Genomic DNA, 21,928 nt, shown 5'->3' with positions numbered 1-21,928 from the left:
GACCCAAAATTCTGATACAACATCCAGCAAACCGTGGGAAATCCTCGAATCGCTGTGACAATTGTTCATAACCGTTGATGTTCCATTGTCGATAGCTGGTCTGTACATCACGTGAATTGCGTCATTGACTACTAAAAATTTAACATTAAGCTCTCTCAAGATGAGTGATGTAATTGAAGATTGAACAAGTTAGTCAAGAACAGTGCTCACCACTTGCAAATCAAACTAGACTAGTCCCACACGATGTCCGAACAACTTGGTAAAGCCGTGGAAACGGTCAAGGAGTCTGTTGAAAAGGCCACAGAACAAGTGAAAAACCTTACAACACAGGAACAAAGCTCAGAACCGGTCGTTTTGGGCGAAGATGGTCAACCACTCTCGAAGAAAGCTTTGAAAAAGCTGCAGAAAGAACAAGAGAAACAGAAAAAGAAGGAGGAGAAAGCTCGCCAGCTAGCAGAGGAAAAGGAGGCCCGCGAGCGTGAGGCGGCTGCCAACGACACCGCCAAGGAAAACTACGGACGTTTGCCCTTGATTCAGTCCACTACAAAGTCTGGTATCCCCCGTATCCAGCTCGAAAACCTCACCGAAGGCGACAATGGCAAAGAGGTCACTCTCAGAGCTCGTGTGCACAATTCTAGACAGCAGGGTGCCACTTTGGTTTTCTTGACCTTGAGACAGCAGTCTCAATTGATCCAAGCGCTAGTGAAATCCAATGCAGAGGGCACGGTTTCGAAGCAAATGGTCAAATGGGCCGGATCGGTGAACCCTGAAAGTATCGTATTGGTTAAGGGTATCGTCAAGTCCGTGCAGGAACCTATCAAGTCTGCGACAGTCCAGAACCTAGAGATTCACATCACTCAGATCCACACCATCTCCGAAACCCCACAACAGCTGCCTATTTTGATTGAGGACGCTTCTCGCTCTGATGCCGAAGCTGAAGCTGCTGGTCTTCCCGTCGTCAACTTGGACACCAGGTTGGACGCTCGTGTCATCGATCTCAGAACTGCAACCAACCAAGCGATTTTCAAAATCCAATCCGGTGTCTGCGAACTGTTCAGAGAATTCTTGTCGAAGAGAAAGTTTGTGGAAATTCACACTCCTAAATTGTTAGGTGCACCATCCGAAGGTGGCGCCAACGTATTCGAAGTCACTTACTTCAAGGGCAAGTCCTATTTGGCTCAAAGCCCTCAGTTCTACAAGCAAGAGTTGATTGCCGCCGATTTCGAACGTGTATTTGAAGTGGCGCCAGTCTTCAGAGCTGAAAATTCCAATACTCATCGCCATATGACCGAGTTTATCGGTTTAGATTTGGAAATGGCTTTTGAAGAGCATTACGACGAAGTTGTCGATGTGCTAGCTGACCTGTTCGTCTTTATTTTCACTGAGCTTAAGATTCGCTATGCCAAGGAAATTGCTTTAGTCCGTAAGCAGTACCCAGTTGAGGAGTTCAAGCTACCTAAAGATGGGAAAATGGTTCGCCTCGCATACAAAGACGGTATTGCAATGCTGAGGGCCGCTGGTAAAGAGATTGCCGACTTGGAAGATTTGTCAACTGAGAATGAAAAGCATTTGGGTGCTCTGGTTAGAGAGAAGTATGACACCGATTTCTACATTTTGGACAAATTCCCTCTTGAGATTCGTCCCTTCTACACTATGCCAGATGCTACCGACGCACGCTACTCCAACTCTTACGATTTTTTCATGAGAGGAGAGGAAATTCTGTCTGGTGCTCAGCGTGTGCATGACGCCGAATTCTTGAAAGAAAGAATGGCTCATCACGGTCTATCAACCGATGACCCTGGGCTAAAAGACTATGTCGACTCCTTTACTTATGGCTGTCCTCCTCATGCTGGTGGTGGTATTGGTCTAGAACGTGTTGTGATGTTTTTCTTGGACTTGAAAAATATCAGAAGAGCGTCGCTATTCCCAAGGGACCCCAAGAGATTGAGACCATGAACTAGTCGATGGTATATACAAATCATTGAATTGATGTCCACGCTTGCAATGGGCCCCGTCATGTCCACATTTTGTTTACTCTTGTATACGTACATCATGATACAGAACGGCAGCGATCGAGATGGATGAGTTTATTATACGTACAATGAAGAGAATCAAGAGATGGCCAAGTCATTCCGGAGAACACATCCAGCGCAATCCCTCTAGATTGCCAAAAGCCACATTAATGTCTGCAAACCCAGGAAACGCATTAAAGGCCTTATCGCCTACTCCTCCAGAACGTGGGTCCTTTCCGCTGGATCATGATGGTGAGTGCACCAAGCAAATGCAGGAGTATCTACAATGCATCAAGCTAGTGAGAGGTGAAAATGCTCCCAACTGCAGACTATTGGCCAAAGAGTACCTAAATTGTCGTATGGAACACCAACTGATGGAACGAGACGAGTGGAAAAATCTGGGATTGCCTGGCGACCCCAAGAAGCCGGAAAGCAGCGAGAAGCAGGCTTAATAAGAGTTTCACGATGTAAATATTAATACGAATGAATTCATGCATGGATGGCAATGAGATGGAAAATTGCCTTGCAATGAGTACCAAAAGGAGTAGATGCTTTTTTTTTCCAAATTATCTATACAAGGAGCTATACTAGCGTCGATGATTAGCTAATTTCGTCTTGTACACCTCGCTTAAGCCAAGGTGGTCAAGATGTCGGAGTCACCGGCGTCCAAAATGGAAACGACACCAACTCTGAAAAGCTTACCGACAGCGGTACCCAACTCGTTGTTACCACCCTGGAAGTAGTACACCTTGGTCTTGGACAACATGGCGTAGTATTCCAACTCGGACTTTCTCAACACTGGGGTGTTGGAAGCGACGATGATCAACTTGGACTTGCCCTGTCTCAAGGACTTGACAGTCGACTTGTAACCAAGGGTGTATTTACCGGACTTGATGACCAAGGCCAACTTTTGGTTGATAGATTCTTGGGACTTAACTGGGGCCTGTAAAGATACGGGTATGCTGTTAGTAACAAGGCCATATTGTGAAAAGCGGGGGAAAGATGCCCCAAATTCTAAATTATACTGACCATCTCTGTGTATTCTTATTGATGCTATGCAAACACTCCGGTCTTAGCTGAGGTTCTTTTAAAAAAGCTATCTTAATCCTCTCTTGACTAGATGGCTCGAGTTCATCTTCGATTTTTCACCAGGGCCCAACCACTAATTGGTTGATCAAATTTCACTCTGCGTGGGTCACAACCGCTTGGAACACATTGGTAAACAGGTTGTGACTGCTAATATCGCTCATGCTATCCTATGTATGGGAGATTCACCCATACACCGCGTACTTTATCCAATATTTTTCACAAAAAATTAATTTATGCGGAAAAATTGGGAAAGCGTGGACTTCAGAACGCTAGGCGGACCGCCTAGGAGCAGCCTAGTAGGACTACGGTACCACCAGCTGGGCGGAGCCAGCCCAGGAATGTTGCATCTGTCGGCCTAGCGTTCCGCAGTCCTGTCAAGCAGCCTTTGCCTAGCGCTTTCTCTTCCACCGTACTGGCGTAGGGTAGCTAGCTGCTAGGTGCTCACATCTTAGATTATTCAACTGAGTTGAATTTCCCAACTTCGACGACAGTTCAACAGTAAGAGCGGAAAACCAGCTGAAAGTATGTGAACAATGTGCACTAAGAGATGAACAGTACGAGAATGAGAGAGGTTTTGACCTGAGCTTGGTGGTGCCAGACGCTACTTCCAAATCCGTGGTGACAAACAGTTTCAGTCTGCATTCCGAGCAATATGATTCGAAATGGGTCTACTACCTGCTGATTGGGCATCAAAATTATTTGAATTGAAAAATCGTCCTATTCCATGGAAGACCATCGCACTTTCTTCCTTTGATAGAAACCAGCTCCTCGCAACGAATTTTTTTGTAGCCATTTTGTTTGTGCTAAACGATCTTACCTCTCGTACGGTCGTCTTCAGAGAACCAAGCGCTTTTTTGCAAGTTCTTATTTACTAACGCTCTGTCTTACAGCTCGAAAATGAAGGTTGAAATTGACTCCTTTTCCGGTGCTAAGATTTACCCAGGTAGAGGTACCTTGTTTGTCCGTGGTGACTCCAAGATCTTCAGATTCCAAAACTCCAAGAGCTCTTCTTTGTTCAAGCAGAGAAAGAACCCAAGAAGAATCGCATGGACCGTCCTTTACAGAAGACACCACAAGAAGGGTATCACTGAGGAAGTCGCCAAGAAGAGATCCAGAAAGACTGTCAAGTCCCAGAGAGCCATCGTTGGTGCTTCTTTGGAATTCATCAAGGAGAGAAGATCCTTGAAAACCGAAGTCAGAAAGGCTCAGAGAGAGGACAAGAAACAGGCCGACAAGGAAAAGAAGAAGGCTGACAAGGAAAAGAGAAAGTCTGAGAAGGCTAAGTCTGCCGGTGCTCAGGGCTCCAAGGTTTCTAAGCAACAAGCCAAGGGTGCTTTCCAGAAGGTCGCTGCCTCTTCTCGTTAAGAGAAGTTAAGATATCTTGTACGAAAAATGCAAATCTGACTGAACCAGTACCAGTAAGTAGTTCCCCACTTTCTAAGTTTTTTCTTCTGTGTACTTGTAATCTCGAACATCAATTACATCATAAAGTAGTCCGTCAAGGGTCCCGCACAGTTTCTTGTGGTTTCCGGTTCGAAAGCTTCATTTACATGGCTCAATCTGGATATTTTCCAGCACACCACACAGGCTGACTTGTTTTCGATGAAAACCACAACTTACTCTGTCGCCAAACTCAGGTTTTTATAGCTTTGCCCGATCTGGTACTGTGAATGAAATTAGATGAGCACCTCGACATTTCGATGTCCTTACACCGTGGGAAGTAAGTAGCGGAACAGATAGCATAGTACTAGCGCTGTTGAAGTAAGACTTGACATGATGGTAGTGCGAACCACAATTGGGCGTGGCAAAATTGTATAAAATGCTCCCACGACTGGGGTCATGGTTCCAACGAACAGTTTTCTAGAGAAGTTTTGTTGGACACCAGTAGACCTAGAATTATGAAACTGATAACGGGCACTTTGGTGCTATTTTTTTACACTGCCACTGCATTGGTAAAGGCAGCGGTAAGTAGCCAGACCATTGTATCTTGCGGTAAGGTTTCCACAGGCGGAACGTTGGAGAGCACGCCTTATAGCTCCTCAACAGCTTCCATTTTGGCTCGAGGCACTCCTGCAGTCGGTGTTTATCATTTCTACCGCTCTGTCACCTATGTCAGCGATTGCAATCCCAGCACACGGACCGCGACGGACGTCAACCCAACTATCACTATATACTAGAGAAGCGTTTTAGAAAGAAGCAGCAAATCGGGAGCATGTACCCACAATGCTGTGCAAATGGATCATATTTTCGTTACCATGAAACGTTACTGTTGCCGCAGTTTGCAGATATACGTATGGGTATAACATCTCAAAATAGTCGTTCAACTATGCCAGGTAATGACATTAATTGTAATAATTATGTACTAGACCTATTATGACAGTAACCAAAATCTTTACTTACAGCTACCCGAAAACAGTAAGAAACCACTTCGTAGCATACTTTAAACTTCGTAAAATCTTACCAGATGAGTTTTTACTGTTTCACGGATTCAAACACGTTCCGGAAACTAGTAAAAACCACTTTTCTCACGAATTGAATACTATCATTTTATTTACCTGAAGGTTTCCTTTAATTCTTGTTTCACCAAAACAACTGGTTTATCGTTGACACCACATACAGATCGAGACAATGCTTTCGAAACTGCTACTTCCTCGAGCGTTGTTCGAACATATGCGTGTTACGACCGTTTAACGATATTCTAAATTTAATATTAGTTGCATTATCGACCTTGACTCTCTGCCTCGACAAGACAAAAGTTCCAAATCTTGACCCAGCATGTTCGGCAGCAACTTGAGATATGCCACAACCGTTTTCCCGCTCTATAGAGCACTTTCCAGACAGTCTTTGAAAAGAACAGCGTTGCGTTTCAACACCACAGCAGCGAAAAGCAAGGAAAGACCCTCTTTAAAGAAGCTTATGCAAACTTACGGATATTCAGCTCTAGCAGTGTATTTGGGACTCTCTGCTGTTGATTTCCCCATCTGCTTTTTTGCGGTGCACTCTCTCGGCGAAGAGACCATCAAAGTTTACATCAATAAGGCCAAACAGATCGTGGGTTATGGTCGTGACGAACAGGAATTGATTCAAGAGGTTAGAGCACAGATTTCTGAAAAAGAGCGCAAGCAACAGCTTGGTGAAAAGGAGCACACCACATTGTGGACAAGAATGAAAGAAAGCACGCTTTTAACGGAGGCATTGATTGCGTATGGGATACACAAAAGTTTGATCGTGTTTAGACTACCGATTACAGCAGCCATTACACCGGCCACGGTCAAAATCTTGCAAAAATGGGGATTCAATTTGAACCGATTCAACAAAGGCTTCAAAACTGCTGGTGAAGGTGCGAAAATCAAGTACAAGACTGGCGATCCTAAAGATTTTGTAAGCGGCAAGAATATTCCCAAACAGGACCAGAAGAAAAGTAGAAAATGGTTTGACGGGATGATGTAGGTTGAAGAAGAAGAAGAAGAAGAAGAAGAAGAAGAAGAAGAAGCTCCTGGTTATGACCACTATTCTAAGTCATGTATTTGTTTTCAGTGGCAAGCATATCTTGGTGTTTGGTGCTTTGTAGTGCACACTCCCCTCCCTGTATATAATTAATAGACTATCCTAAAAACCAGCAAACACTCAAAGTTTGGCTTGGTTGCGACCCACCTTACACTTGATCAAACCGTTAGGATGTGGCGAAGGGTAGAACAGCTCGTTGTCGTTTTCGAGCCCTTCGAACCATTTCAGGTCAAACAAAAAGTAGTGTTTGTTTGGTAATTCGTAAGAGACGTAGGCCACTTGGGGAACATCTTTCAAGATGGCTGTTGCCATATTAAACATCGTGGCCTGCACGGATGGTGAGTTTTCCTTAGCAAAGATATCGAGAGTAATATCGCGCGCGTTAACGTAAGCGTTGTTGAAAATTGAGTCCTTCGCGCCTGACGCCACGCTGTTTAGGCAGCCAAGTTTCTTGTTACACCAGTCTAGGGTAGCGAAAATATCTGTCGATAAGACACGATCGGTTGTTGGTTTCAATGTCGTGTAGTCACACACGTTGTATCCGTAAAACATGGAGTTTGTAGACTTCAAGACCGTGAGATCCTTGATGGAAGTAGTCAAGGTGTAGTCTCTAGGGCCATTTTTCTTATCATAATCCAAAAAGACGACCTTTTTCTCAGGGCCCTGATGCACAAACGAGTGTTGAGAGGTTTTACCGTCAACGTCGTATTTGACCCAACGATCTTGAGTAATCTTAATGGTTAATCCTGACACATGTTCATATTTGGAGGTGAAGTGAAGAGCCAATCTCGCAGCGAATTTTTCAAGGGGGAAAGTGTCGTATTTCTTGGCCAATATCAAGATCGTGTTTTTAACCGTGTCGGTTGGAACAATAGGCGCATTGTCGGCCTCGGTGTACGAAACGTCAAAGTCACCCTTAAGCAACACACACACGGTGGCCTCCATTACTTCATGGAACTTATTGTTCTGCTTGTCCTTCTTAACTTTCAAGAACTTGACATTATCTTTCCCGTAGGTGGAATCAGCTAGGTAGGAGTAAGACATTGACTGGGTTTTCTGGGTTTTCGAGATGCTTCTTTAATCTGAAGCTGGTGTCTGTTCAATTCTTCATTTGGATTAACAACTTTCCCCCACGCTGTGTTTGGTGGTGTTTAAATACCTTTGCGGACTCTATTTCTCTGCCGCTCCCTTCCTTATTTCAGTTTTATCGAGATAACGAACGGGCTTGCCCGTTTTTGTCGATAATCCAAGGGTGGTGGTCAGAGATCATGATATCTTTCTTCACGACTTTGATATGCGATAAAATGCAATGAAAAACTAGGCATCGCGCATGCCCGATAGAAACCAGATCGTGTGATCTCACGGTCTATTTTCGTTCGGGGTTGCGCGGTCTGTAGATCAAACGGATATAACTGAGAAAACATGAAAAGGATCGATAGGACAACCTAAAGCGGCTGAAACGGCCAAAATTAAATGTGACCCTTGGCTGGTCATCTGCGTGTCGAGCGAATGAATAAGCATTACTCAGTCCACTTTTTCAACCCCGAGTGCCTCCTTTTCTCAATGTTTGACTTGTTAGTAGAAGGCTGATTGACATGCTGGCTTCAAAATATAACTTACAAGAAACTCATCAAGGTTTTTGATTGCCAATGCTTCTTTGACCAGCAAAAGAGCTGCAGCCCACATTTTCTTCCTTGCGTTAACTTGCTTATCGATTTTTTGCTCATAATCCTTGATACGCGTGATAATTTGTTCATCTTCTGGTTTCCACTGTAGCTTAAGGTCTTTTAAATGCTGCTCTATGCCTTCCATTTCCTTGATTGTTGCATCGATTGAAACTTTTAGTTCTGCGTTGGACGGCGTTTTTAAAATGCTTTGCAACTGTGCTGTAACTTCATTTCTGTCCTTCTCAACTCGAATCAACTCCTCTCGTAACTCCATCAGAGCTTCAAAAGAAACTTCTTCCGATCCTAACTCCTCGTTTTTTTCAAGTTCTTGTTCATTACACACGTAGATCGCAATCTTACCGAACATTTTACAGGTTATGCGGTTTTCTTTCACCAAAGTCTCTAACGCTTTGATGACGCTTGTTTTCGGCATGCTTTTGTGCAGGTTTTGCACAATATCATTAACCGCGTATGGTCGGTATTGCTCTGTAAGGTACACTTCAACAATGTTTTCGGCTGCTCAGGAATTTTCGACAGTTAGTTTCTGAATCTTGTAACAACGTTAACGTACCCTATTTCTGAACAATGGTTACTTTATATATCCATACCTTCCTTTCCTTTGACTTGGCCGCCCTTTTTTGTAGACATCTTGTGTTTTTGAGTAATGGGCTTTTTCTCAAAAGTGATTGTCGACAAGGAGAAACGATTAGCCGCCGAACTCTTTTTTTTATTTACATAATTTATATTGTTTTCAACGAAAGGAAAAATCCAATGCTCCTCCTAGCAAGCTTATCGCATTCAGCTGTTACTGGAGCAATACATGGCCAAACAAAACTTTTGATGGTGTATCAAGGGTATTACTAGATAGTATATGAATGGTAGGGATTTGACAGCCATTTACTGACGTCTAGAGGTGAAAAAGAACTAAAGTCGAGGGGCGTCAATCTTGAAGGTTATGAATCCCCAGTCACTTCAAGGCCGACCTCCTCAAATCGTGGTTGCACGACGCACAACGCGAAAACATGTTTGAAAGCTTTGAAAGGGAAAAATAAACGAATTGCGTGAAGCTATGCAAATGAACTACCGACTTCTCGGAGAGAAACGCCAAAGCTTTTTTTTCAAATCAGAATGGATGAACTTAGGAGGAGAATAAATGCGGTGAGGAACATCTTCTGAACAAACTTGATGGGGTTCAGGTTTGCGGTTTGTGCGCTGTTGGAAATCTGTATTGAACCGCCAGGGATTGATGACACAGATACAGTGGCGTAAGTTGAGACAAACTCAGTGTTAGAGTAGACAGTGGATGCTGCGTGCGCGCCACTGGTTGTCAGATAAGATGTCGATTCAACGGGGGTGGAAGACATCGCATAAACCGTGGTGGCACCAGGAATCACACTCTCGCTGTAATCGACAGAGAAACTCGCCGTGTATGCTGTTCCAAACGAAGGGCTACATCCGAAGGTTTGAGTTGATGGAACATATGAGGTTGCCGTCACGTAGCTTGTGGACACAGGGACGATCTCGTAGCTATAGAGGACCGCAGACGTGCCTTCGGTCAAGGTTCTGGTAGATGTGTAAGTTGTAACGCTGGTAGCCACCGATGTAACGTATGCCGGCGTCGTGAAGGTGGTCACAGTTGTGTATTCCGTTTCGTGTAGTAGCACGTAATCGGTGGTCAATGTTGAGTAACTGGTTTGGACTTCGTAGCTTACTGCAGTAGTTGGCGCATGAACGATGTTGATGCTTGTAGACGCCGTACAAGAGATGATGTCTTCATATATGACAGTTTGATAAACGGTCTTAGGCAGTAGCTCGCAATCAGGACACCGCTTATTCAGCGTCAAAACATCTGGGGAAATAGGCGCCACATGTGTCACTTGTTGGCCCGTTATCGTTACAGTCTCAAGGGATGTCGCTTGAGAAGTAGACGTAGTCACAGCCGTAACGTCGGAGCTGTATGTGGTCGTATCTAGGGTGACAAGCGTCACTGCTTCGTAAACCACTAGAGTCTGGAGGGAACTGGAATTCGAGTACAAGACACTTGGCGTAATAGTTGAAGTTGACAATTGGACATTTGTAAGCGTTGTTAGGAACTCACTGGTGATTGTCGTTGGAAGAGCAGTTTGGAAAGTGGTTTCGACGTTGCTCACATGTGTCAATGTATATGTGGAGTCAGGCAACGTTACGACATAAGTGGTGTATGCAGATGAGGGACTTGGCTGAGGAGTATTGCCGATGGCAGCAGGAGCACTAGTAATGGCGGCAGTTAGAGTAGATGTGTAAACTGTCGAAGTAGTAACGCCGTTGGTCACAAGCGCCACAGAGGTTACAGCGGCACTTGTTGTAATCGTAACTGTTGAAGTGGTCACAATGGGTGAGACAATCTCCGTGATACCTGAAATTGTCGAGTAAGAAGTAACGACACTTGAAGACGAAGTGGTGACAACGGTTGGAATTGATGTAGTGTACACAGTGGATTCTGTGACACTCTCGGTAACAACCTGTTGACTGTTGACGACAGTGGTGGTTGGTGAGCTAAACGTAGAGTAAATGACCGAGCCCTCAGTTTGCACAATGGGAGACGAGGTCACAACGGTTGAACACTGAAGTGTTGATGGCGTCGTGATAAATTGAGTCGCGACAGTCGTTAGTGCGACTGATACCGTTGATTCGGCTATAGTCTCAGTAGTGTAGACTGGTAAGTTGCTCAGAACCGTGACTATCGTAGAGGTGTACAAATCAGTTACAATCACAGTGCTTACAGGAATTGCAGCAGTGGTAGTAATAGTCTTAGTGAGAGTTGTGGATGTAAATTCCTGGCCTGGGATGGATGATGTAGAGAAAACTGGCGATTGGGGCAAGGAAGAGACTGCAGGTGAAGAGAAAGATTCTGGTGACGTGCCGGAATTGGGGGGTAGAGAAACTGGAGTAGTGGTGGCCACGGTTGTTTGAGAGCTCTGTGGAATTGAGGTTGATGACGTGATTGCTGCAGTGGGGGTGGTGGTGGTCAACGCAGCCGTGACGCTTGTCTCTGGAGTATTCGGAAAAGTTGTCACCGTAGTTTGGGTACCCTGAGGGGAAAGTGTTGTAGTCACTCCTGACGCTGGAGTTTGCGGTGGATTGGGTGTCGTGGCAGGTGGTTCTGGAACAGTTGTTTCTGGTGTTGAGGTGGTTTCGAATGTCGTTGAAACCTGAGCAGGAGGTGGGGAATTAGAAGTGACCTGCGTGGCCGGTTCGCCTGCGTTGATGGTGGTGATCTGCGAAACGGTAGATATGACGCCATTTGGCTCAGTAGTCACTATAACTTCAGTCCCTGCCAAACTATCTTGGGTGGTGATAGGCGTGAAGCCCACGGTGTCGATGGGAGCTGTGGTAATTTGTACGTATGGTGTAGTAGTTACAGCTGTAGTACCGCCTCCAAATGAAGTTGCAGTCGTTGCACCACCTCCGACGTTGAAAGTGCTGAACGCAGTCGTCGCACCATTTCCGACGTTGAAGGTGCTTGTTGGGACAATAACTTGCGTTCCGGCAAGACTCGCCGCGGTGGTGATCTCCGCTCCGTTAGGGAAATCGGAGTTTGTCTGTTGCTGGATGGTTAGTGGGCCGTGCAAAAGTACCGGATATGAAGCGTGACAATAAAACATACCTCTGGGATGAAGTCCGGAATGTAGTCTGTGGCATCAGTAGCAAATTGGGCTATCACTTGGTGTGCTAGTGCTGGGATCAGGGCCCATGTAATCAAGCGTGAAGGCATATCGAAATAAAAGGAGTATTCGTATCCAGTGATTGAACTCCAGAAATAAACCAACCTTGGGCGGCTAATCTATTATCTCTCTTTTTCTTTGTTTCTCTCTCAATTCCACTGTTGACCTGCAAAATAGTAGCTGACAGTAAGTGATGGAAATATTGGATGACAAAACTAGCAGCTCTATATGTATAGATAAATACGCGTTTTCTAATTTGGTTATTTTAATAAAGTCGCTCACCAGACGTTTTGGTGCAGCTTACACGGAAGATCTGGGAATAGAACGACTGACTGTTTGTTTTGATGGGCTAGAAAGAAACAAAAATTAAGCAGATCGTTCTTCTTCTTCCCATTAGCTAGCTTATTCCTGCCTCTTATATACCATTATTTCAGGGTTCTCCTTTTGCCACATATGGCCTTTTTGTGGCAGAATGATAGGGCGGTTACGAGCGGCTTTGCGCGGGTTAATTAGGATACTTTACGCGTTCTGCGTGAAGTTAAGAAGCGCTGTAGCTCCTTTACGCTGACACTAACTTAAGCGCAGTATGCACGATGCGCAAGAGAACATGCGGAGCTGCACGCCGTGGCACAATTAAAAAGGTACGTAGCATTCTGAAAACAAGGGTAAGATTTACAGGTCTTGAGGCACATCGATGCATACAAGACGCCGAAAACAATTGTGAGTGGTCACCGATTTACGCTGTGAGGGGTAACATTTTTGGTGCATGATGCATGAGATATGTCTTCCCGCATCAAATTTGCATGCATTTATGCACAGCGCGTAAAGACTGCATACATTTATGCACAAAGAGCCTCGGAGCTTTTTTTCGTTGGGGAAGAAGAGTCATGACGCGAGGCAGGGTATAAATAGAGCATGAAACAAGGATACTCAAAGACAATCACTTTATGGTTACTACACCTACTGATGAAAACCATGGTTGAAACGTTGCACTGTGAGTCAGAAGCTGGATGCAATCACCTAGCGATGTGCAAACGCTAGCCGCCGAGGTCCAAATCTGAATTTCAATATGGGTAAACAGAGATGGCTACAAGTATATTTGAACAATTGAGAGCATCAGCGATCAGATGTGAATAAATCTACGGCTATTAGTATAATCGAACAATTGAGACCGTCAGAGATCAATTTTGAAACACAGTGATGGCTGTCAGTATAATCGAACAGCTGAGAGCGTCAGCGTTCAGTTGCGGTAAGTCATATCATATGTTGAAACACGTCTTCAACTCACCATGTTGACGAGTCCATTTTACACACTCTCAGCGGCATAATTTGGGCGGGGGGAGGACGGAAAAAAAACGAAAATATAAAAGCACCCAGACACCCTAGCTTCTTCGCGCACGTGATTCACATGTCTTTTTGAAAACGTGATCTTGGTGATGCTCTTTTTTTTTGGTGTTTCCCCGGCTCACCCCGCACGGATTTCTCAGCTTCTCGGGCTCTGGCCAATTTAATTTGAATCTAATGGGAGTTGCACAAGTTCCCATGCCATCTACAACGCATATTCCAGTACCCCATCCATCTCACACGCCTTTGAACTCCAACCATACGAATGGACGACGCCGAGGCGAAGAAAAAGCGAAAATCTCCTAACTCGGGTCCAGACTCTCCAAGGCCGTATATCTGTCCTATATGTTCGCGGGCTTTCCATCGTCTGGAGCACCAGACAAGGCACGTTCGGACACACACAGGAGAAAAACCACACGTTTGCGACTTTGCAGGGTGTACCAAACGCTTCAGTCGAAGTGACGAACTCACACGACACAAACGCATACATACAAACCCGCATCCCAAGGGTAAAAGAGGTCGTAAGAAGAAAACGGATGTTGCACTTGGCATTGACAACAACAACAACAATAGTGCGGAATCTGTAGCGACTAAAAGCGGCAGAGATCGCAAGCCACGGGGTGCGACCACTTTTCAGCTGGGCGACGCAGATGAAGACGACGTATCAGACGTCAACAACGCAGCAAGCTCGTCCGAAGAGCAAAGTATGGGTCTACTTGTCAACGCGGCGCTGGGCAGTCTGCCCACCACTGGCAACAACGCATCTCAAAATGGGTCTAGTGGGCTACACACGGTGCGCTCTCTCCCGTCGATGAAATCGTGGGATCCTTCGCAGGCCAGAAATTCTCCTCCGGGACAGACCCCTGGAGGAAGCCATTCTTACTACTCGTCAGCCGTCAATCTCCAGCAACAAGATGGCCTGCCTACCAAGCCGGTGCCGACACGTCTCAAATTGAATGTACTTTCATCCCTACAAAAGATGACACCATTGGCTCCGGTTGGGAGTCCCGAACGCACTCTGAACCTACCGAACCCCGCAATCGTGAAACCTGGGTTTACATCACAAGAAGGCTACACAACGGTTATACCACGCGCAAGAAGCACACTAGGCTCATTTCCCACGCATGGTTCCTCAACTTCGCTCACTAGCATTTCTAATTTGATAACAGCGGATGACGGTGACGACGAATTGGACGACGATGAGCTGGGCCGGGCCCGGAAAAAATCGAGAACCACCACTCCTACCATGAGTCGCAGTCACAGCAGGACAAACTTATTGTCGAGCGCAGGCTCTTTCACGAATCTGTACCACTTACAGCAACCTCCGGGCATCGCGGGTATGCTTTCGTCCAAATCTTCCACAACAGATTTCAGCCGAGAGCTGGATCAAAAACTACAAAACGTGCAAAAGACACATTCGGGTCAATTCATGGATCATTACATTTCCTCACCTTCGGCAGCCCTTTCGTCTGCAACGTCTGCCAAATACACACCGTTAGGGACACCGCCCCGAATACCGAGCCCCTCGGATGCCAAGATCCGTTCGGATTTGAAGACTGCCGCTGAAAGTGCCAGTCGTTCTGGTGAAGAACCCGTGTCAGATCTTCCTCCGATCAGAAGTTTGCATTTACAGTTTCCTACTGGGTAAGTGCGAGGTGATTTTAATTAAACAAATTTGTAATAATAATTGATAGATACTAGACTGATGAGCGGGACTGAAGATGTTGATTGATCGATGAAATGTGTTCGCTGTGCTATTATCACGTTGGGTGGAGCAACAAAACGTTTCTCAGCCAAGAAGTATGGCGCTATGTTCCGGATGATCTGAAATTACACTGAAATTTGATTGTAGTTTGGTACGAGCTGCGCTGTTTTCAGGTTGCTGTAATGACTATTGTGAATATTTCAGCGAATGTTAGAGAGATTCAGATATCTTCACTGATGAGCATGTTTGACCAGCGTTTCCAAGCATAGTTCCACCTCGCCTAAGTTCACGTCGAATTAGGAAAACCCAAAAAAAAAAGGCTTCGATCTAATCTTTTTCGAACATTCGGAAACAGTCAAGTTCGGTTGCAAATAAATCGCAGGCCATCAACAAAAACGCGTACCTCTAGGAGCTTCAATGAGAAGAGCAAGCGTCCTTCAGGAATTCTTGCACATCGCTAAATCAATTGTGGCGAGATCACTTTGTACTCTCCTGGCTCCGCGTCAGCACATTATAAAGTGATCTCAACGTCTTTCCTCTCTCGTATGTGCAAATGATCATCGTTCAAAAGTAATGGTCGGTCGGTTGACATAGGGTGTCGCACCCTTGTGTTCCGTCTGCTTTGTTCTAGAAACACCCCGAAAAATGAACCGAGGAAATTCACCATTTCATTGATACATGCTCTTTCCCTTCTGGTCTTCACGGTGTCTATGATCCAACGCTACAACCAAAAACGTGGCAAAAAATGTTACCGTATGACGCCGCACTCGACGCTTAACCTCAAAGCTCGTTGTTTTGTTGTTAGTTAATTCAAATCTGGGCCCCAAAACACCTGTGTCATTGTCTTTGATTTTTTTTTTTGGGTTTTTCGCGGAAACAACGATCGTCTCTGCGCACAACACCGTGGGGTTTCCGGCTCGTCTTGTTGGACCTGTCACCACCGCTGTAACCCTACAAATTGATCTTTGATTCCTTACAAAAGTATGTTGTGTTAGAAAAGGCAAATTTTTTTTTCCCACACACTGTTATTGCGATGCGATGCGATGAGATGCGACGTTGTCCGTAGTTTCGGAAGTATCTCCCGAATTCTACCCATCTTGCGCCTTGCTGAACCTTGTAGGCTGTGTATGTGTATTTTACAGGAAAAAAACGTTCCTGAGCCAAATCCGGACCTAGAAGCGGCACTCTTGTCGCCATGTAACAAACTATCTTATTTACCGAGCTATACCTACATGTTTCAGATAAAAAAAAAAAAAAAAGAGGATTAAGACTGGACTTCAAACACCTTGGGCATAAGGAATGTGAGGCTGCTACTCAATGCTCATTCCATACACACATGATCCATTATTCTTGTCCTTAATCCAGTACTTTCCCACTCCCTCTTGAATATGTTGAAAAATACTTGTCCGTCAAGTTCTTGTTACTTACTGCTATATTTGACTCGTTAATATAAATTTAGACTAGAACTTCGCCCGTCATGTCGAAAAACTGAACCGGAATGATACACTGTACGAACGGACCAAGCGCCGTAGAGACGTCTAGAAGAATTGGGCCAAGCCAGTGTCATCATCGCATAAAAATTTGGCACGCGGCAAGAGGGATCAAAGATAAAAACTCATCGAAAGGATATATAAATACTAGAAAGCTAGTCTTTAGTTAGTTACACATAGAAGAACAGTCAGAGATAGAATTGCACATAGAAGCAATAAGGCGTGGCTTGATCAAGACTACAAGCTAAAACAATCGGAGAGGGTCAAAGAGGGTCAAAAAAAGACACACACAAAATCGCATGGATATCGGAAACTGGTAAGCAGCAGAACTAGCAATTAGTCTGAATCCGTGTGACTTGAGGGAAAAAAACTCAGTTCGTTCCTGTTCTTTTTCTTCTTCTACTTCTTCTTCCTTTTCTTCTTCCTTCTCTACTGCATGTCGGCCTTTAACGATTACTGCGTTGTTTGTGAAACGTTGATCAAAAGCTCTACCAGCAGCAGACTGTACTGCTCGTCGGCGTGCTGCCAGCAGGATCTGAACTCCAAACGACGCAAAAGCGCAGTGGAAGAGCTCGTGGCCACCCCGCAGCTTTGTCCGCTCGATCTCGACGCAGGTTGCGATTCTGAAGACGAAGAGCTTTCAGATCTCGACTATAAGGCCACCGTTCCAACCACAGTCAGCACCCCACGGTCTGGCCAAAAAGAACCCGCTTGGAACGGGTATTTTTCACTCGCTTCAGAACCATCATTGGACCACACCGCGGAAAACAACTATCGTCTATGGCTTAACGCTCAAGACGCTTAGCTTTGCACCCGTCATTCCGGTTTTCCCACACATTCGCATTTCATTATTTTCATATCCAGCTTTCTCTCGCTAGCATCACAGTGAACATCGTTTCCTCAAAGAACCGACGTTTGCTTATTCAACGATTCATCATGACAAAAATTTTAACGACCAACGCATTCCCAAGCATGCTTTGCAAATGAAGCACTGGGAACCAGATATACGTATATATACTAACATATGTGTATGACCCGGAAACGTTTCGGCACTTTGGCAACCTAGCCTGAAGCTCTGTAGCGATTTCCTTTGCATTAAACGAATGAATCCAAAATTATCATAAGATTGTAAAGATAAAAGTTCACAGTTGTTACAATGTGTATATAGACAGCTGCTGCTGGAAATCCGGTCTTACCTAATTTGAGTCAAACGCGTGGTGTTCAAATGGATCCTGATGTCCATGTTATCAGTATCCTCTTCAATGTTAGCAATGCGGTTCTGTTGCGCATCAATCTCTTCACCACTTGCGATGGCAAGCCTCTTCAAACGGCCACTGATCTGTCCCACCTTATCGAGATTCTTGTCAATCTCTAGTTCCATCTCATCATCTTCGGCGTCATTTTCAAATTGATAACGCTTTGATTTCTCTAAAATTGCCTGGTTCTGGTAACGCTGTTTTACACTGTCGTGTGGCTCCTGTCCTGAAGCGTTCATTGCACTTTCGATTCGATTCGTTGATTGCATCAAGCGTCCGTTTGTCTGTTTTTGAATGAGTTTGTCCTCGATTCTTTGCGTCCTTATGCGTTCCTCTGCCTCTCGCAGGCGACGCTTGGAATTGAAAGGATTGCTCATATGGACCGCCAAAATATTTCGATTGAGCTTTTTCAGTTCCGCAACTTTATCATCCGCGACTCTGTTTTGCATCCTCATCAAATCTAAATTTCTTTCGACATCGTTCAATTTCTCACTCTGATGACCCAGCATTCCAAGCGTGTTGGTTCCTGCCATCTCCGCTTCTTGCGCCATTTTAAGTGTATTTCTAGTGGAAGCCACTGAGCTTTGCTTTGTGAACCTGATCTGCTGTTTGATCTCATCAACTGCCTCATCTTCTTCTTGCTGTTGTCTCTGTTCGTTTTCTCTTTGCATTTCTTCGAAAGTCTGGAACCCGCGGTCACTGGAGCTATCTTGGGGATAGCTCTGTTGTACCATGGACTGCTGCTGCTGCGTTTGTTGCCGTTGATTCACATCGTTTCCATACCCTACATGCATAGGCCCGTTGAAATCATCCTCCTCTTCTTGGATGGTTGCATTCAAGTCGATTTCGTCGTCTTGAGGGCCCGAATCTTTACCTTCAGATTTCGATGGGTTTTCAAAATCGAAAGAGTCTTCTGTGGCTGCTTTGGCTATACGGTTGTCCGGTTGGGGATTCTGATCTCTTCTACTTTGAGATTGAGGATTACCGTAAGCCGAATTGGACACCTGAGACTGCTGTGATACTGTGTTATAGCTGTTGCCACCACTGGCTGAACCGTATGGATCGCCGGCTAATGAGCTGTATGGATTGCGGGAACCTCCTTGCCCAGCCGAGGAATTTTGATTCAACGGTGGCTGTTGGTAGGGATTTGTTGAACTCGATTGCTGTCGCCCATAAGCACTGACATTCGGCCTCTGTTGACCATACGGGTTAGAATTAGACTGTTGCTGTCCATAAGGATTCGAATTTGGCTGCTGCTGGCCGTAAGGATTAAAACTGGGTTGCTGTTGCCCATGAGGACTAGAATTAGAGGTTCGGGCATATGGGTCACTAGGTGGTTTTTCGTATGGATTATTCGGGGCGTAGCCCGAAGAACCTGTCGATGAATACGGGTTTGAATCCTGACGACGGTCCTGAACATTATTTCTAGCATACGGATCGAAATTGCTCTTATCAGGGGCCTGCAAATATGGGTCGCTTTTTGATTCAGTGTCCAACTCTGACTTGTTCAAATCCTCCAAATTGGCCTTGCTTTGGGCGCTATTTTCATAGCCAGGTGGTGCATAAAACCTGTCTTCCGCGTTGTCCTTTGCGAAATGCCCGTATGCTGCAAATTTCGTCTTCTTCGTTCTGTTCACATTCTTCGTGGGGATACCCAGTTCATTCAGTTGGTCACGGTTCATTTCAGGTGTATCCTCCTCGGGAGGCTTAATTTTGAAGAACTTTTTGATCCCCATATTGCTGAGCTATCTGTTGACGGATGCAACAATTCTTGGTGAGGTAAAAGTGCTCTTTATGGTTCTTGCAGCTTGCTTGAAAGTAACGTTCCGGATGGTATTACCGTAGTTTCGCTATTAATTATCTTGAATACGCTTATATACTGATCGTATAGTATGAGCGTATATGAAAGTCACATGGGAACACTACCGCTACCACAACCCGACATTCCCTGAAAAAATATGGTATTAAAGCAAACTTACATGCCCCTAAATGCATTCTTACCAGCCCTTCTACCCTGGGAGCGTGCCCTAGACCTTCCGCTATCTCTTTGTGGTGTATCTTCATCGCTACCGGTCCTGATATTCTTTTTATTATTCTTGTTGGAAGATGGACGTTTGGTAGGTACGTAGCTGAACTCAGCTTCTCCTTGATGGTTGCGACGAACACCAGCTGTATTTTGATCGCGTTGGCTCTCTTTCTGGCGCATTTCTTGCACTTTCGTGTCAAATGCTTCACCCTGCGCGTCGCTGGATACCATTCCTACACTCATTTGATTCATGAACTGAGCCTCAGTTGCACGCTCCCGTTCACGACGCTGGGCTGCTGCGATCTTCTTGGCGAGTGCCTTCTTTTCTTGCTCGCTCATTTCGTTAGAATTAGGTTTACGGTCGCTTTCACTGTCATCGTCGCCATCGTCATCTTTATCGTCATCCTCTTCCTCAGAATCAGAATACTGACCACGACCCTCCCGCAAAGCAATTCTTTCTTCGTCGGATTCCTCTGCAGCAGTGAGTGCTCTGATACGCTTCGCAGCACCTTCGTCAGTTTCTTTAGCAGATTTGACGGGGTTCAATTGTTTGTAATCGTAATCTTGTTCGTCCACTTGGAAATCTTCGTCTTCAAACATTTCTTTAAAACGATCATCCGTAAGAACATTTTCAGTGTCCTTGTCACCGCGTTTCTGAGACAATTTGTCCGCCAAGTCTTTGTTGAACTTAACCTGAGGCTTCTTGACAGCCCCAGATGTACGAATGCGCGACTCCCTTTCTTTCTCAATACGACGTCTGATTTCCCTTTCTCTTTCATCTTTGTATGAGTTGGGGTTTGCAATGAGCGCAACTTTATCGTAGAGTTCGTTGTTGATGAAAAACCCATGCATGTATGCCCTCAAGACCTTCGAACCCACCAAATGAGCCAGTCCCAATTTCTTGACGTCATCTCTCGTAATAAATCTGTAGTTCGAGTAGACGGAATCACTTGGTTTCTCTTCCAATTCCTCAGTAATAGAGTCCAAGAAGGAGCACCATTGCGGGGCAGGCCCTAAGTTGGGAATGTAGTAAGTATTCATCGCAATACCTTCATTTGCGGTGAAAAACATACCGGTACCAGGAATGTGCTCTATGTCATTGATATCCACACTTGGCTCCATTGAAGCATAAGCCTTCCCATCATTCTTGTTCCATATTTTAGCAATCCTTTTGTCACAAGTGAGTATATTATTGCTCCCGCCTTCTGCTCCTGTGTTCTCCAGCCATATGATCTTCTTGATTTCAAAACCATAGCCCTGATCCTTGACAATCGTGGGCTGCGAAGTCCGCAGATCGTACAAGTAAGAGTAACCGGTTGATGTACCACATGCAAAATTGAGACCATCGCTCCTGAAGCTAGTCGCTGTAACTTGAAAGGGAGATGTGTCAAAGCTATTTTCCAAGATCAGCTTTGCTACCCTGGACCGGGCGCGGGAGTCCCAGAATTCGACCACATTATCCTCCACACCAACTGCGAGCAGCCCATTCGTTTCATTCACCGATACATGATTTACACCCTCCGTGTCAAGTTTGAGAGGATTCAAAAACCTCCCCTGTTCCAAATTAAGTCTGTATAGTTCGTCTCCACTGGCACCCACGTACAGGTCACAGTTTGCTTTATTATACGCCAAACTCCGCCCAAACTTAGGTATTCTCGTGGTGTAATGAAGACCACCTTTGTTTTGAAACTGAATACTCCTGTCGTTTTGTAGATGAACGCTTTTTGTCCAGTCATCAGAAAGGATCAAAAAGTCAACGTTTTCGGCGTCCGTGTGTCTCTCAAACTTTAGCGATAGATTTGCAAAATCATACAGGTGGATCTGTGGTTTATATGTACCCGTGGCCATAGCGTATTGACCATCTGGTGTACACTTGATCTTGTTGGAAGCCTCACTGAATTCGAAATCCTGAACCAGCTCCACGCGGTTTTGAAACTCCAGGTCATGCTTGAGCGACCGCTTTCTCTTCTTCGCGATCCAGTCCGGCAGAGACCTTGAAACATTTGTACCAGAAACTTGATACACAGAATTATCACTCGCTGACGTCGATTTGAGAACCATTTGCAGCTTTAGTTCGGCAGTTCTATCAGACGTACAGAACCAGACGTCAACACGAAGATGAGCTGAG

At 45.1% G+C, this 21,928-nt stretch overlaps 13 protein-coding genes across 13 annotated transcripts; 7 read left to right on the top strand and 6 right to left on the bottom strand.

Annotated features, from left to right (window-relative positions):
- Positions 1 to 243: 243 nt before the first annotated feature.
- Positions 244 to 1,956, top strand: DPS1 (LALA0S10e03730g1_1; the record flags this gene model as incomplete). The annotated part of the gene is made up of 1 exon (XM_022775506.1): positions 244 to 1,956. One exon carries the CDS (start codon positions 244 to 246, stop codon positions 1,954 to 1,956), a length of 1,713 nt encoding a protein of 570 aa, XP_022630367.1.
- A 226-nt stretch (positions 1,957 to 2,182) lies between these two features.
- Positions 2,183 to 2,464, top strand: COX19 (LALA0S10e03708g1_1; the record flags this gene model as incomplete). The annotated part of the gene is made up of 1 exon (XM_022775505.1): positions 2,183 to 2,464. One exon carries the CDS (start codon positions 2,183 to 2,185, stop codon positions 2,462 to 2,464), a length of 282 nt encoding a protein of 93 aa, XP_022630366.1.
- A 176-nt stretch (positions 2,465 to 2,640) lies between these two features.
- On the bottom strand, positions 2,641 to 3,044 carry RPL30 (LALA0S10e03686g1_1; the record flags this gene model as incomplete). Its single annotated transcript, XM_022775504.1, has 2 exons — positions 2,641 to 2,955; positions 3,042 to 3,044. 2 exons carry the CDS (start codon positions 3,042 to 3,044, stop codon positions 2,641 to 2,643), a joined length of 318 nt encoding a protein of 105 aa, XP_022630365.1.
- Positions 3,045 to 3,998: 954 nt separating this feature from the next.
- On the top strand, positions 3,999 to 4,466 carry LALA0_S10e03664g (LALA0S10e03664g1_1; the record flags this gene model as incomplete). Its single annotated transcript, XM_022775503.1, has 1 exon — positions 3,999 to 4,466. One exon carries the CDS (start codon positions 3,999 to 4,001, stop codon positions 4,464 to 4,466), a length of 468 nt encoding a protein of 155 aa, XP_022630364.1.
- A 533-nt stretch (positions 4,467 to 4,999) lies between these two features.
- Positions 5,000 to 5,278, top strand: AGA2 (LALA0S10e03642g1_1; the record flags this gene model as incomplete). Its single annotated transcript, XM_022775502.1, has 1 exon — positions 5,000 to 5,278. The coding sequence occupies one exon, from the start codon at positions 5,000 to 5,002 to the stop codon at positions 5,276 to 5,278; it is 279 nt and encodes a 92-aa protein (XP_022630363.1).
- A 598-nt stretch (positions 5,279 to 5,876) lies between these two features.
- NAT2 (LALA0S10e03620g1_1) lies at positions 5,877 to 6,551 on the top strand (the record flags this gene model as incomplete). Its single annotated transcript, XM_022775501.1, has 1 exon — positions 5,877 to 6,551. One exon carries the CDS (start codon positions 5,877 to 5,879, stop codon positions 6,549 to 6,551), a length of 675 nt encoding a protein of 224 aa, XP_022630362.1.
- Positions 6,552 to 6,728: 177 nt separating this feature from the next.
- LALA0_S10e03598g (LALA0S10e03598g1_1) lies at positions 6,729 to 7,652 on the bottom strand (the record flags this gene model as incomplete). The annotated part of the gene is made up of 1 exon (XM_022775500.1): positions 6,729 to 7,652. One exon carries the CDS (start codon positions 7,650 to 7,652, stop codon positions 6,729 to 6,731), a length of 924 nt encoding a protein of 307 aa, XP_022630361.1.
- A 531-nt stretch (positions 7,653 to 8,183) lies between these two features.
- Positions 8,184 to 8,923, bottom strand: HOP2 (LALA0S10e03576g1_1; the record flags this gene model as incomplete). Its single annotated transcript, XM_022775498.1, has 2 exons — positions 8,184 to 8,791; positions 8,884 to 8,923. 2 exons carry the CDS (start codon positions 8,921 to 8,923, stop codon positions 8,184 to 8,186), a joined length of 648 nt encoding a protein of 215 aa, XP_022630360.1.
- A 470-nt stretch (positions 8,924 to 9,393) lies between these two features.
- On the bottom strand, positions 9,394 to 11,919 carry LALA0_S10e03554g (LALA0S10e03554g1_1; the record flags this gene model as incomplete). The annotated part of the gene is made up of 1 exon (XM_022775497.1): positions 9,394 to 11,919. The coding sequence occupies one exon, from the start codon at positions 11,917 to 11,919 to the stop codon at positions 9,394 to 9,396; it is 2,526 nt and encodes an 841-aa protein (XP_022630359.1).
- Positions 11,920 to 13,588: 1,669 nt separating this feature from the next.
- Positions 13,589 to 14,971, top strand: MIG1 (LALA0S10e03532g1_1; the record flags this gene model as incomplete). The annotated part of the gene is made up of 1 exon (XM_022775496.1): positions 13,589 to 14,971. One exon carries the CDS (start codon positions 13,589 to 13,591, stop codon positions 14,969 to 14,971), a length of 1,383 nt encoding a protein of 460 aa, XP_022630358.1.
- A 1,983-nt stretch (positions 14,972 to 16,954) lies between these two features.
- LALA0_S10e03510g (LALA0S10e03510g1_1) lies at positions 16,955 to 17,323 on the top strand (the record flags this gene model as incomplete). The annotated part of the gene is made up of 1 exon (XM_022775495.1): positions 16,955 to 17,323. The coding sequence occupies one exon, from the start codon at positions 16,955 to 16,957 to the stop codon at positions 17,321 to 17,323; it is 369 nt and encodes a 122-aa protein (XP_022630357.1).
- Positions 17,324 to 17,710: 387 nt separating this feature from the next.
- SEC9 (LALA0S10e03488g1_1) lies at positions 17,711 to 19,510 on the bottom strand (the record flags this gene model as incomplete). The annotated part of the gene is made up of 1 exon (XM_022775494.1): positions 17,711 to 19,510. One exon carries the CDS (start codon positions 19,508 to 19,510, stop codon positions 17,711 to 17,713), a length of 1,800 nt encoding a protein of 599 aa, XP_022630356.1.
- Positions 19,511 to 19,749: 239 nt separating this feature from the next.
- On the bottom strand, positions 19,750 to 21,861 carry ENP2 (LALA0S10e03466g1_1; the record flags this gene model as incomplete). Its single annotated transcript, XM_022775493.1, has 1 exon — positions 19,750 to 21,861. The coding sequence occupies one exon, from the start codon at positions 21,859 to 21,861 to the stop codon at positions 19,750 to 19,752; it is 2,112 nt and encodes a 703-aa protein (XP_022630355.1).
- Between the last annotated feature and the right edge of the window lie 67 nt (positions 21,862 to 21,928).

Source organism: Lachancea lanzarotensis, scaffold LALA0S10, assembly GCF_000938715.1.
Source record: "Lachancea lanzarotensis genome assembly LALA0, scaffold LALA0S10, whole genome shotgun sequence".
NCBI lineage: Eukaryota > Fungi > Ascomycota > Saccharomycetes > Saccharomycetales > Saccharomycetaceae > Lachancea > Lachancea lanzarotensis.
This window is presented reverse-complemented; position numbering and strand designations above follow the sequence as displayed.